Source organism: Tachysurus vachellii, chromosome 18 (assembly GCF_030014155.1).
Source record: "Tachysurus vachellii isolate PV-2020 chromosome 18, HZAU_Pvac_v1, whole genome shotgun sequence".
Lineage (NCBI taxonomy): Eukaryota > Metazoa > Chordata > Actinopteri > Siluriformes > Bagridae > Tachysurus > Tachysurus vachellii.
This window is the reverse complement of record NC_083477.1, coordinates 10,392,864-10,407,604: the sequence shown is the minus strand read 5'-3', so window position 1 is coordinate 10,407,604 and position 14,741 is coordinate 10,392,864. Positions and strand designations below refer to the sequence as shown.

General features: G+C 37.3%; 1 protein-coding gene and 1 non-coding gene across 3 annotated transcripts; both read left to right on the top strand.

Moving 5' to 3' along the window:
- The first annotated feature begins 5,096 nt into the window (after window positions 1-5,096).
- kri1 (KRI1 homolog) lies at window positions 5,097-13,056 on the top strand. 2 transcript variants are annotated; one of them, XM_060893090.1, is made up of 19 exons: window positions 5,097-5,292; window positions 5,516-5,592; window positions 5,722-5,827; window positions 5,920-6,010; window positions 6,301-6,358; window positions 6,446-6,495; window positions 6,589-6,676; window positions 6,778-6,855; window positions 7,730-7,836; window positions 8,417-8,549; window positions 8,732-8,827; window positions 8,992-9,162; window positions 10,328-10,403; window positions 10,490-10,620; window positions 10,709-10,880; window positions 11,377-11,507; window positions 11,753-11,817; window positions 11,907-12,002; window positions 12,344-13,056. In XM_060893090.1, exons 1-19 carry the CDS (start codon window positions 5,217-5,219, stop codon window positions 12,843-12,845), a joined length of 2,304 nt encoding a protein of 767 aa, XP_060749073.1. In that variant the 5' UTR covers window positions 5,097-5,216; the 3' UTR covers window positions 12,846-13,056. The 2 variants fall into 2 exon arrangements, with proteins under 2 accessions (XP_060749073.1, XP_060749072.1); XM_060893089.1 differs by having other exon boundaries at window positions 5,917-6,010.
- On the top strand, window positions 11,582-11,680 carry LOC132861752 (Z30 small nucleolar RNA). The gene has a single exon (XR_009649960.1). It is a non-coding gene; the product is annotated as a Z30 small nucleolar RNA (small nucleolar RNA).
- Window positions 13,057-14,741: the final 1,685 nt, after the last annotated feature.

Genomic DNA, 14,741 nt, shown 5'->3' with positions numbered 1-14,741 from the left:
ATATTTTCAAGTTTACTATCCGGTATTAATGCACTACAGTCTACAGTATATGGATTTTTAACACAGAAATTCCTCTTGAGCAGTTGCTGGACTGAACATTTGCTACGCCCCTATCAGCTGTAATGTTTAAAACTAGAGCTTACAAAGAATTTGTATGACATCATTTCATATCAGACAAATATGTGGACAAAGCAAACCAGCAAGCCATGAATGAACTTATATTGGCCTCAATTTATTCCTGCACTACAATTTTATGCTATTTATTGTCTCTGTGCATATCCTTACACTGACATACAAGTCCAGTAGTGTTTTTCTCCAGTCTGATTGGACAGGCAGCTCTGCCTCCTTTGGGTCATATATCTGTGGCTCATGTTTCAGGCAGCTCCAGGAAATTCATTTAAAAAAATCTCCTTCACAGGAAGAGTTAATGGGAGCGTCATGAGAGTTTACTCTTTCTGCTTATGACAAGCAGTGAGAAATATCAGAGACAGTAAAAAGACACATTTACTGTAGTCTACAACCTCTACATAGAAATATATTGAAATCAAATGGTTATTTATTTTGTTCTATTTGTTTCTCATGGATCATTCTCTTCAGAAGATACTTAGTGTCCTCTGTAGTTTAAGTAAGTTGTGTATGCATACTATTTGCAAAAATATTTGATTGATGTGATCATTGTGCTAGTGCACTTTGTTATTCCTAGGTTTAAAGAGAGGCTCTGTTTCCAGAAATTCAGTGTTAATAAGTAACTACAACTAAAACTTGAAAAATACATTATTCCCCCTCAAAAGAGATTTTGGCCAAATCAGTGTGTCACTTATATCACTAAATTTTCAATAGTCAACAAAATGATAGCTTTAGAACATTTGATCATTTTGAACAGTACTTTGTGTTCATTCGTTATTCTGTGACATGCCTTTAAACTGGGCCAAAATCAAGCATTAGGCAACAGTTCTGATAAATGATGAGATGTCTGTGGACAATGGTGTGAGCTGACGTCTTTCAAAGCCCAAATTTGTACTTTCAAATGCAAACATGGTAACTTTGAGTTCTTTGATTTTTTTTTAAACTACTGATCTATCAAAGTAGTGAATCCCAGCTGTTTCTGGGAATAAAAAAGAACAGCTGTTGAAAAAAAAATAGGAAAATAGAAAAAAAAGGCCTTTATATACTTTGGATCATTGACATTTTTTTTTTTTACATTACTAAACGTGTATTGAGACGAAACTAAATCTGTGACAAATCCAACTGATATAACACACTGATCCAAGATTCTTAGCCTACTGGCCAACGGATAAAAGATTTCCACAAAGCAGACGTACTGTACAATGACACGTCTGTGCTACTAAACTAGTTACAGCCTTTGAAACATATGTAAAGCAGGATACATGCTCCCACGTTCCCAGTCCTCGTCTTTGTTTGTAAGTCACTTCTCTTACAAACAAAGAAAAACTGCAGAGCCATATCAGCTCCAAATGTTGTTGGTAAACCATGAGCAGGACTTTGCACTCTGAACAGATCCTTATGTTTTATATGTACATTGGCTCAATGCCAGGCTTTTAAATCAAGAATGGAAACATTTGCATTTCCAAGAGTCGAGAATCGGTTCAGAGTAAAGGGAATCCAGAGATAGGAAAACTTCTCCAGATGTTTGTGAAGTCAAGGTTTAATACTTCTCTGTTCACCTTGTTAATGATCTCTAGGTCAACATTCTTTGTACAATTTATAGAGTATATTAAAATTTTATATAAATAAATAATAATAATAAATTATGGCTGTGTGCACATTCATCTATTCATCCCAACAATAGTCTAACTAGTATCTTATACACATGCATCTATATTCCTTCCTAGCTAACTAGAGTTAAAGGTCTATAAGTTAAGGTCAAAGGTGTACAGTATGTGCTGTAAGTTTAAAAATGTTTTCATGAGCAGTTTCACACTCAATCTCAAATAATGTGCAAGTCCCTGTAGCAGAGCCCCTGACTTCTCCTTCACCTGTCTATAATCAAAATGGGACAATTCTTCTTAGAATAAAGAAAGAGGATGCGGGGAAATAGATTAAGCTCTTTGAAGTCCTTTCTCCTTCCCATGGGAAAGAAACAGGGGAGCAGAGAAAGAAAGAGATAAAATATCATTGCTTTGATTGGCAATGATTCACAACAAAGAAGACAGACAAAAAACTGTCTGTGAAAAAACTGACATCCAGCCATTAACATGTAAATAATGATTATATCTGATTTTTCTCAAATCTCTCAGCAATATTGATAGGTTATAAAATGGGTTATAAAAAACAGATAAGAGTTTTTCAAGGATTTCTTTGTTTTTATGTGTATCTTATCACAGTCAGATATGACAGCACAGATTCTGACTTTCAAATAAATCATAGACACTAAAGATCCATTTAGAGGCAAATAGAAATAGTAAAAAGCAATTAATAAAAAGACAAGCAAAATCCAGGTGAAATCAGGTAATGTTCACATCAAACATCGGAATGAGGGCAGATATCTGATCATAGCAGGCTATTGGTGCCAGATGAGCTGTAATTCTTTGGTTGCAAACGCCTTGCTGGTGAGACTGGCTATACTGGTTTAAACAAGTAGAAACAGGCAACAGATCCTGGTTGACAGGAATGGAAGCTGATGTGGTCTTATACTCTTGTAAGAAGAGAAGATGAAGCCTATATTTTGTCACTTAAATATTACAGCACAGTGATACTTTCTTTGCATATCTTAATTTTGGAGGTTGGGGTCAGTGCACAGGGTTACCCATGATACAGCGCCCCTGGAGCAGAGAGTTTTAAGGGCCTTGCTCAAGGGCCCAACAGTGGCAATGCTGGGGCTCGAACCCTGATCCTCCAATCAACAACTCAGAGCTTTGCTTTAAGATTTGATGTGTTCTGTGCTGCTTTTCTGATCACAATGGTTGTAATAAGTGCTTTATTCAGTTACTCTATTCTTCCTGTCATCTTCCTGTCAGCTCAGACTGGTCATTCTCTCTAATTCTCTCTCTAATTTTCTCTCTCACAGCTCACTGGATTTTTTGTGTGAAATCACTAAGATCACATTTCCCTTTGTTCTAATGATTGATGCGAACATTAACCTTTGACCTGAAATTGTGTGCTTTTTGTATTTTATGATGGCTGATGTATATAGAGATATGTGTATGATGTACAATAGTGCTCGGCCTAATTATGCATGAAGGAGTAATAAGTAGTCTGAACACAAAAAATTGGAAAAATAGATTGAGAGTAAATGATCATTTAGATCATAATGCATAAAGTCAAACTAAACTTTATTTCAGATATAAAAAGTGGTAGCTTGATTCGGTATGAAAGGATGGAATCAAGATGAAGCAAAAGAAAAGTGACACAGATGTATGTAATGCTGTGCTGCATCGCCACCTTGTGGGGTTTAATGTCTGTCACCTATAAGGCATATGAGCTCAGGAAGAATGTGAAGCAGTATAGCAACAGGATCTTTAATTTGGAGGTAGATTGGTGTTTGTCATGTTAGTCCCAGGCAATGAAAATATTTCCAAATCCTCTGGCTAATTTACCATCCCAGTTAATGACACTGTGGGTCAGAAATTTGAACAGATAAGATTTCTGTGATGAGCCATTTGTCCTGTAATATGAAGCTGTATGGATTTTGTTGTTCATGAACTAATAAAAAGAAATAAATCAGCTGTCTAATCAGATCCAAGGGGGAAAAAAGTTGTCAAAACACATGATCACATGCCAGATGTTTGTTGAAACTTTAAACCATGGCATCTATACGTTGGTTTTCATTAAATTGTTGCCCCAAAGTTGGAATCACTATGGCCACGTTCACACTGCAAGTCTTAATGCTCAATTCGGATATTTTGCTCAGATCTGATTTTTTTGTTTGTCTGTTCACATTACCTTTTAAAATGTGGCCTATATCAGATACCAGTGTGAACTGTTTGCTGTTTCGAACTGACCCGCATGCGCAAACGAACAATAACAATGACGTCACACGCAGCACGCCGTTGCGCTAAAAAGTTGGCGAGGTTATGGAGGAAGTATTGTATCATCTGGTGCAAGCAAACATATCATGTAATGCTATAATGTGATGTATTCAACGCAAACATTATGAGCTGGTTCACGTAACCACTTTATATAACATTCGTAACACACACGTTACCAGTCACGTTTGTGTCACGTTTTCGCCGGCGCAAAAAAAAAAAAAGGTTTCGCCGGCGCATAATTGTGACGAATGTCGATGTAGATTGACGTAAAAGTCGCATCAAATCCGCCTTGGCTGTTCACACTGCGCTCACATTGGAAAAGATCAGATTTGGGTCTGATTCAGGACCACATATGGAAGTGATTTTTTCAAATCAGATCTGGGCCAGATTGGAGTGTTCACACTACTCCTGAAGAAGTCTGACCTGGTCACTTGACCCCAAAAAAATCGGATTTGGGCCACTTTTACCTGCAGTGTGAACGTGGCCTAAGTGTACATGTCTTGATTAATATTGGTACCTCTAAGTGTATAAGTCTTGATTAATATTGGCACCTCTAAGTGTATATGTCTTGATTAATATTACCTCTAAGTTTATATGTCTCGCATTAGTTTGCAACCCATTCCTGGTGTCTCTTACTTTGTAGCCCGAGGTCCTGTGTGTCAAGCGGTGCATCAGATGCCTGGATTATTATACAGACAAAATTTAACATGTCAGGGAATTCTATATTTGATCATGTGTAGTGAAATACTGGTCCCATTAGCCCAGGTCATGCACAAATGAAAAAAGATGAAACCCACACAGCTTTCACGTTTATATTTATAATCCTCAGTTTAAATATAATCTCTAGAAAGCTGTGTGGGTTTCATCTATAATGTATTTGTTTTATTTTTTTCAGAATTTGTTTTAATTTTGTATTTTGTGATCATGTTTGTGTGCTCTGATGTACTATTGTTTGTATTGTGTTTATTGTTAATAATAATAATAATAATATCTTGACCAGCCCACGTGCGCTTACAGCCCAACACATCCATTCGCTGATGTGTGTGTGTGTGTGTGTGTGTGAGTGTGAGTGAGTGTGTGTGTGTGTGTGTGTGTGTGTGTGTGAGTGTGACGCAGAGGTCACGTGGTTGTTCTTTAGCCCAGTCTGACCATGCTTCTACTAAGCAGTACAATTTGATCATGTTAGTAGTGTAAAATCTACCGGTAGAACATTTACAACAAGTGATCATGTCGGAACTAAAGATTAATAAAAAATTCGCTGATAGATACGACAAATATAGACAAAAGGAAGAGCTGCAGAAATGTAAGTGTTCCTTTTGGGGCTAACTTTGCTAAGAGCTAGCTCGTTGCTAACCAGGTGCTTTTACACGTTTAAGTTAGCATAAAGTGGCGTTAGCCGGATTGTTTTATTTAGAAGTCGGTCATTTAACCTGGAATTGTGCTGAGGACATCTCTCACATGATGTTTGTAATCGGTGTTTATTTTCTTGTTGGTTTTTATCATGTTTTTTTTTTTTGTCATTGCAGTAAAAGACCGCTATGGAGATCAGGATGATGAAGGTTCCTCTTCATCCTCAGATTCTGAATCGGATGAGAGTGAAGTGGTAAGAAGATCTAATAGCACACAAACAGAGCTGCCTTTATCATCTATCTGTTGGTAGAATTGCACGATGACATCCATGCTTGAAATCTACTTGAAATCCATGCTGAATCGTTTGTATATTTCTTTTCAGGAGTTTGATCCCACACTTGAGAGAGATTTTTACAGGACTCTGTCTCTTTTGAAGAAGAAAGACCCAAAGATTTATCAGTCGGATGCACAGTTCTACACAGAGGAGGGTAAGCAAAGTAGCAGATCTATAACTAATGCAATGTAAATCATTATTATTGTGATTTTCAGTGACTGTCATCTTGGTCTTTACTAACAGCAGGCGGCAATGAGAAACCCTCCAGTTCTAAAAAGGCAGTAAAGCCAATGTTCATAAAGGACTACGAGCGCAAAGTCATCTTAGAGAGAGGAGGGTAAGTTATTCCCTTGAGTTTGAGTGTTACTTGTAAGACAGCTTCTCTCCTCTATCACTCAGTGACACTAGCCAATCATAGGTGTCACACATATTGGGAAATGATCATACTTTATTCCAGGTGTGTTATTCGCCCCAAAAGATGCATTTGGCTGGATTCATTCGTCATATAAAGCATGTGATCGCTCCACCCTCCCAGATGGATTGATTTTTATTAAATCGATGTAGATTTGATTACAAACTGGTTGTTGCTTGCTTGCTATTCCATTTATCCACTTTTGATTCTTACAGAAAATATGACGATGATGATGATAGCGCTGAAGAAGAGGCTGCCAGGAACATGCAGGAGGTACAGGACAATATCAGAAAACTGGTATGTTCTGATTCTGCTGCTGTTAATTATTCCCACTAACATGAAAGTTTTCCTCTCACACAGAGAGCTGTATCTCCCAGCTACATCCAGGAGCAGAAGGAGCTGAAAGAAAGGTAGGAACATGAGTCTGTGCTGTTTGTGTATTAATTACTTATTAGGCATAGGCTGTTTGTTATAACTTATACCTGTTGTTGCTCTGCTTTTAGCTTTCGGCAGTTTGTTCAGGACAGCTGTGACGAGACCAGTGATGATGAAGGGCTGCTGACACGCAGGAACAAAACACAAGAAGAGAAGGTAGCTCAGCTACAACCACCTTTATACTATGATGTATGAGCTCATCCATGGACCTCTGTTTTGTTTATTTAAAATAAGTTTATTTTTTCTCCTTGTTCCAGGACAAAGAGGAGGCAGACTATGTGGACTGGCTGAAGGGACAGGCAGAGCTGGAGGGAAAGGATGAGGTCCAGGATATGGTAAATAAACTGCAGGACTGATCTGATTGTGACCAGTCTAAATGGTAAATCTGAGGCTAGCAGTGCCTCAGACTCACTGGACAGAGATTGGAAGGAGGTGATATTTATTTATTTGTTTCTCTAATCTTCAACTATCCAGTTGAGTGAGTCTGTGCCCTTGATAGTCTCAGATTCTTGTTCTTAAGTCTTAGGTGTAGAACTTAATGGTGTCTGCTGCTGTAGCTCATACACTTCAAGGTTTATTGTTTTACGCATGTTGAAATGCTTTTTATTATATGAGTAACTGTATGCTTCCTGGTAGCTTGAACCAATCTGGCCATTTTTCTCTGATCACTAGGCTATCTCTATCAATCTCTGGGGAAGTGGTACCCATAGAGATTAAGGTGTTGGATCACCAATTGGAAGGTTGTGAGTTTGAATCCTACGTCCACCAAGCTGCCACTCCAGGGCCCTTGAGCAAGGCCCTTAATCTTTTAATTGCTCAGTTGTTTAAAAATTGAAATAAAAACGTAAGTCACTCGGGATAAGGGTGTTTGCCAAATGTAAGCGCTCTCATGAACCGAGCATTTTTCACCCACAGAACTGTCACTCACTCAATATATTTTTTTTTTGTACAGTTCTAGAAACTCTAAACTCCAGTTGTGTGTGTGTGTGTGTGTGTGTGTGTGAAAATCCCAAGAGATTGTGAAACACTCAAACCAGCCCATCTGGCACAACCAACCATGCCACTATCAAAGTCACAGAGATCACAATGCTTCTTCATTCTGATGTTTGATGGGATGTGATTGATGGCTGATTAGATAACTGTGTGAATGTGCAGAAGTTCCTAATAAGTGAATTAACTATGATATAAATTCTGACCACATTCTTGCAGAAATATCTGAGAGATTACTGGAATGACCCACAGCTGGATGAAAAGGAGACTTTTCTGCGAGACTACATCCTTAACAAAGGATACCAAGAGGAAGATGAGGAGGAAAGGTGAGACTTTTGAGATTTCCTGTTTTAAATTCTGATTTTAGAATAAAATTTAGAATGTCTGGTTTTAATTATGCGTCCAAGATAAGACTGATGATGATATTATTAAGAAATGGTAGAGACAAGTCTTTTACAATGGGCTTTATTGAGCAATTTTTGAGATTTATTGAGCAAGCTGTGTAAATGTTTTTGTAGGCTACACAAAATGAAAAATTCCTACCTGATTTATAAAAGTAGATTCTCTTTGTACTTTGTGCATGCGCATGCATGCGTTTGTGTGTGCTGGTAAATGCCAGTTACAAGAAAGTACTCTGCATGTAGTAACTCCCACAAAACTCCATAAAAAGGAAAACCAAACAGAGAGCTGAAGAAAATAGAACAAAACAGAGAGGAAGGAAATGTATTTATTATGCATTACATTATTTTATTTTTTTATTATTATTTTTTTTAAATTTAGCAATAAAACAGCCTGAATTATGAATAAACCGATTTGTATACAGCTTGATAAATGAGGCCTGTTGATCTGACTTCTCTTGGCATTGAATGTTTATTGGTGTGTGTGATTGTGTGTGTGTGTGATCAGAATTCCTACCTACAATGAGCTCATGCAGGAAGATGTAGAAGACTCTGAGGAGGAAGGAGAATCGTTCCTGCAGAAGCAAGAGGACTTTGAGAGGCACTACAATTTCCGCTTTGAGGAACCCGGAGCTCATCAAGTAGGTTTTATCTCTTTATAGTTCGTCAAATATCAAGTATTTGCTAGTTTTTACCAAACACATTTTTGAAATACAAAAAAAACAAGAAATTTGGCATTGCCGTACGCAAATAATGCTCAGTAATTCTTATATCTATTCATTTAAGATGTGTTCATGTTTCACTTATGGTGTTTGATATACAGGTGAAGACTTACCCCCGCAATATTGCCACCTCTGTCCGAAGCAAAGATGACAGGAGAAAGAAAAAGAGGGAGGAGGTGAAGGAAAGAAAGAAAAAAGTAAGTCTGAAATTCACACTCTTCATGTAAGACTGGCTGAATGACCTCATAAACCTTTTGTATCAAAGAAATTAAATATTTTCTGAATTGTAAATTGTAAAAATCCTTAAAGATTATTGTTTGCTTTTTGTCTCACTGTTTGACCTGTTTGTTGGATTGAGTAGGAGAAAGAACAGAAGCAGCAGCAACTAAAGGAGCTGAAGAATCTGAAGCGATCCGAGATCATGGACAAGCTGAAGAAATTGCAGGAACTGACGGGAAACAAGCAGCTGGCCTTCAGCGAGGTGGACTTGGAAGGTGACTTCGACCCTCAGCACCATGATCAGCTCATGCAGGTGAGATGGGTTATGGCATGTCATGGTACAAGTTATTGTATTTTACTTTATTTGATTACATTTTTTTTCCATTCCCAGTTCAGGTTTGTATTGAAAGCTCAAAGGAACTGAAAAATCTGTCGGGAAAAAAAAAATCTTCTTAAATTCATAAAAGCCAAACACTAATCTGAACCAGAGAGGAGTTAGCATAAGTTAGTGATCTAATCCGCTAACTGATTATTTTATTTCATTCATCACCAGTAGAAGCTTTATCCTGGGTTTTCTCCCAATTTATTTACATTTTCTTTTAGTTAATAAAGACATTGACAATTTTATTATCTGGTGTAATGTCAAAAAATGTAAATGAAAAGAATTTATTCTTCCTTTAAGTTTCTGTTATTCGATGTGTTGAGGTAATGTTCATTGAAACAGGAAGTTAGGACATATCAAGACACAGCTCCCCATTTTTTTTCAATATGAAATATAGTTTATCTGACCTCACAGCCTGTTCTGAGCTGTACTTGACAGTATAATGGACGCAAACCAAAGCAATAATGATACGTTGAGCTCACTGAACACGTCAAATGTTTTTTCTTCATCTCCTTCAATTTTTTTTCCCAAAGTGAATGAATTCAAGTCAATTCTTTTTTTCAACCAATTTGCAGTTGGAAAACAGTATAAAGTGCACACGTTTGAGCAGACACATTCCTGCTGTTGTGGTTTCTGTGCTTTTATAATGTTTAGTGGAGGATCTCAGTTTCTAGAGAGCATTTGATTGGGCAGGAAATCTGCTGAAGCTATTGTGCAGAGTTTTCTCACTGAAAACGTTAATCCGTATTGGTGGTAGAGAGAGAGACTGAATTTTAAATGCATTTATCTACCAAGTGCAAATTTCACTTTAATCTTAATCAGTCACTTAAACTTAAAACTAACTTAATCATAATAAAAGCCACCAACAGGATGTTCACACCTGGAAAATAAAAACAATATCTGAGCATCATATTATTAGAAATAATACTTCAATGTAAAATGTATCGTTTATATATTCCTGTAAAGCTGCTTTGTGAAAATGTCCAGTGTTAAATCTTGAATTGAAAATCCTTTGAAACTCAATCCTTAATTAGCATACTACAGGAATAATAGCCTTATTTTAAGAAAAAAAATTTTTTTCTTCTTACTCTTATAGAAATTTTTTGGTGATGAATACTATGCAGACAATGATGAGGAGAAACCTCAGTTTGAGGATGATGATGAGGTGGAAGGTAAGTTTTTGTCACTAAATGACTTTTTCTAGGTAGATGCCTTGTTTCCGTGTGTTAAACCCCCCCCCCCCCCCCCCCCCCCTCAGGACATTGGAATTGGGACACGTGGACAGGTGAAGAAGAGGAAGGCTATGAAGAGGATGAGGAGCAGGAGGAGGAGGAGTATGAAGGTGAACAGGAGAGCTATGCACCTAACTGTGAAGATCCTGACTTCATTGTAAGAACACTACTCTGTTATTCTGTGTAGTTACTAACTTGTAATTGTTTTTATCCGAGATAAAAATTCATATCTCTTGCTGTGACAGATGGATGCAGATTATGACCCCAGTCAGCAGGCTGTGTCTAAGAAGAAAAAAAAGAAACAGAAGGAGTTGAAGAAGAAAAAGACTGGAGATGATCTCCCACTTATGGGCAAAAAGAGAAAGAAGTCTCACTTTGCTGAAATCATCACGCAAAACAAACCAGTGTTTGATCCACGTAAGATTTGTTTGTCACTGATTGTGTTCACATAAAATACAAAAAAAATCTGAATTTCCCCCTCTTGTGCCTTCTAGGTTATGCATGAAAAACATGTAGATTTTGTATGTTTCTGTTCTAACTAACACTTACTTTTCTCACCTCAATCCTGCCAGCATTTTAACGGACCCTTATAAAAGATCTTCATTCACTCGTGCTCATGTTTACATGCTTTTCATTTATGTTCATATTCTACTTTGTAGATTTTTCAATTTCATTGGTAATAGAAATTTTACAGAAATTTCTGTCATCACTCACGTTATAGCAGACTTTAAAATGTCTTTCCCTTGCTGTCTGTGTCTCTCTGTGTCTCTGATATAAACCCTGCAGCTTGTTATAGGTTTTCAGTAAATAAATTCGACATTTCAGCATTGTAGCTATAGAAAAGAGATGATATATTTTGGAGAATTGAGGCTGTAGTATAACTCTGAACACATTTTTTATGCTTGTATTCCAGAGGAGAAAACATTTGAACAGTACCTCAACGAATACTACAAATTAGACTACGAGGACATCATAGATGACCTGCCCTGCAGATTCCGTTACCGACAGGTCGTCGCTAACGATTTCGGCCTGACGACTGACGAGGTGACGAAACCTTTCTAAACTAGATCTGTACAGTACACAAACATTCATCTACAGGCTTGAACAGACAAAGCCCATTGCACTGATGAGCTGTGATTGTGTTCTGACCTGGTATTGCTGTTCCTCCGGGAATAACTCTGACCAGGGCCTGAGGACTTAATCTTCTCTCTGAGCACATGTCTGTGTAATAGAAATTCAGTTGCAGCTGATCTCATTGAGATTTTAGTAATTGTTTACCTATTTTGTAGATCCTGGGAGCAGATGAAAAAGAATTGAATCACTGGTGCTCACTGAAGAAAACCTGCATGTACAGGTAAAGGTTTCACAGCACTGCACAGTAAGAGAGTGGAGGAAATGCTTTGAAAGCAAGGACCACATTATTAAACGTTTCTTCCGTCGCAGGTCTGAGAGGCAAGAGCTCTGTGATGTGAAGAATTATCAAATCAAAGCTAAAAACATCCAGAAGAAGAAACGAGTGTTGATTTCTCTGTATTCTGAGTGAGTATTCAAACTGATGAGGATTTATATGACGGTTTTCTGCATGCTGAGATGCATTGCTGCTCACCGTGGTTGTTACTAGTGAAAACTGCTTGATTGACAGGTGCATGCTGAGACTTTCATAGCAAAATCCCCTGTTTCCTTTCAAAGGGAGCAACTAAAGAATATTGTGAATATCTGAATATTTTTATGCTGAATAAAAAAACACTTAATCTATAAATGCAGGCCAAGAAAAAGGCAAATGGTGGTATAATAATGGATACTATAAAGTATCTGAAAGCTGTTAAAACTACCTTTTATTATTTGAATGATCATGCTTTATTCTGTCTGGTGCAATGCAGGAATGATGAACAACTTGGAGAGTCAAACGCTACGGTGAAAGTGGGTAAAAAGAGGAGGGATCGCATAAAGAAGACAGAGCTGGAGAGAGAAAAGAAATCTGAGAAGCAGGAGGAACAGGAAGTAGAGAGTGATCAGAAAGCATCAGCTTCCAGCTCATCAGATAATCTAGCATCTCAAGCTCTCAGAGACACGGCTGTGGAGGAAGAGGACGACGCAGAGTTCCTGGTGCCTAAGAAAAAGAGGAAAGTTGAAAAGATCAGAGAAGCCCAGAGGACTGAAAAGCCTAAATGGCCAAAGAAGAATAATCGCCGTCCAGGCGGACGAGTGCTTTCCGGGGCTTTGAAGGTGAAAATGGGTGGCTGGGAGTTCAGCAGACAGAGACTGAGAGCCTATGGCCTGAATCCAAAGAGGCTGCATTTCAGGGAATTCTACAGGCAGAAAACAAAAGAGCGAGAACAGAAAGAAAAGAAGGAAAAGCTGAAAAACAAAGGGAAAGAATGATGCATTCCTAAATCTTAAACTGTATTGAGGGAACAATTGATTGTCTTTTTATGCCATCAGATGGAGCACTTGCTTAAGAAGTTAGGCAAGGATGCATCACTGTTTAACATTTAACAGGAGTTTACAAGGAGCAAGTCTGTTAAATTAGGATGGCTCGTATTAACCCTTTGTTTTAATATATTAAAATATATTTTTTTTCTATTTTAAACAATGGCTTGGTTATTGCATCATAAAATCATATTCCTAAATTTACTGTTAACTTTAACCATCACATTCAAAGCACAAACAGAATAAAGGTGTGTGAAATTGAATGTGCGTGTGGGAGAATGTGTGTATGAGAGCATATGAAAGTGTGGGTGGTTACACAATGTTCACACAAGCATTTATCGTACGTGCTTTCATACTACATTGTGTAAGTGGACATTACTCACTGGTACTGTTTAGATGTCATCAGAGTTGTAATATCTGGGATGTGTTTCATATGAATCATTTTCTTGACTTTTCATTTTGACCAAAGTGTCAAAGTGGTAGCTTAGTGGTGGTTTACTGATCGGAAGGTTGTGAATTCAAATTACTTTACTGCCAAGCTGCTTATCTGCAAAGGTTTGTTTGGTGCAGTTTTAATTCTAAGCAGAAGCCACACTTTATTCCATCTATTTAATAACTTTATCTTTGCTTTCAATATACTCAAAGCCAAGACATTCCTTGGTTGGAATGAATACCTGCACCCACACTGGTACCTTCCAGAGACGATTGGACACCCATGAGATAGAAGGTACATTTGTATTAAAAAAAAACAAAAAACATGATTATTATGAAACTTATGTGCACCAACTTTTTGGGTAAAGAGCAGTTAAGAAATGGTCACTAGAAACCACCAAGAAAAGTGACATTATACCAGTTATTTTAAATACACTGCATACAAACTTTTGTTTAGGTCTGTCTACAGTCCACAATTACAATAGAAGTTTTGTTCATTACTGTAGTTAAGGCTTCATTTTGCAAATTTTACAAACAGCTTATATCATTAGCGATTAATCATGTTTTTGGGTCTTCAGGATCTTCCATGTTCTTGACAGTAGATGGATTAACTTTACTAAAATACTGAAGGTGTAAAAGTGTGTGTGAGGGTTGTATGGTGTGCTGTGATGGACAGACATATTCGGTGCTGTTTTTGTGTATTGTTTTTGTGTAATGTCTTGTATTTTGTCTTTTTGTCTTGTCCTGCACTGTTTGCAAAAGGTTGCACAGATACTCTTTATGTATCTAGTACTAACATCCTTAAATCCTTATAATCTCTGTTTGTTCTATGTCCTTATAGCTCTGTATTTGTTCTATATAGCACCACGTTCCTGGAAAAACCTTGTCTAATTTCACTGTGTACTGCAACAGCTATATATAGTTGAAATGACAATAAAAAGCTTCTTGACTTGACTTGACATCCACTTCAGCCCAGACCAGGAAAACAGATGACTAAAATGGAATGAAATAATATTCATTATTCCATATATATTCACATATCCCGAATACAGATAGATGGCAGAGTGATTTTTTTTATTGTATTGTATGTAAACTCTTTATCAAAGGTAAAGAAATCCCTCTTCCTCATTTGTTTGGATTATTTGTCATCAACCTGAATGACAGAATGCTATTACTTAAGAAAAAGTTAATTTATTGTTCATTTTTCATAAATTATTATTTCAAAAAGTAGTTGTTTTTCCCTTTTTGTATCTAATTCACGTGTATGATGCTTATCTGGTGCACTTTTTATAGCATATCAGCACTGATGAATCTCATTTCCACTGTAATTCTCTCCTACTCTAGCTGTCACATTGAGGGTCCTGCAGATGTTCCAACGGCGACGCCAACGGTTTTTAGGCGTCCAAGTCATTTTCC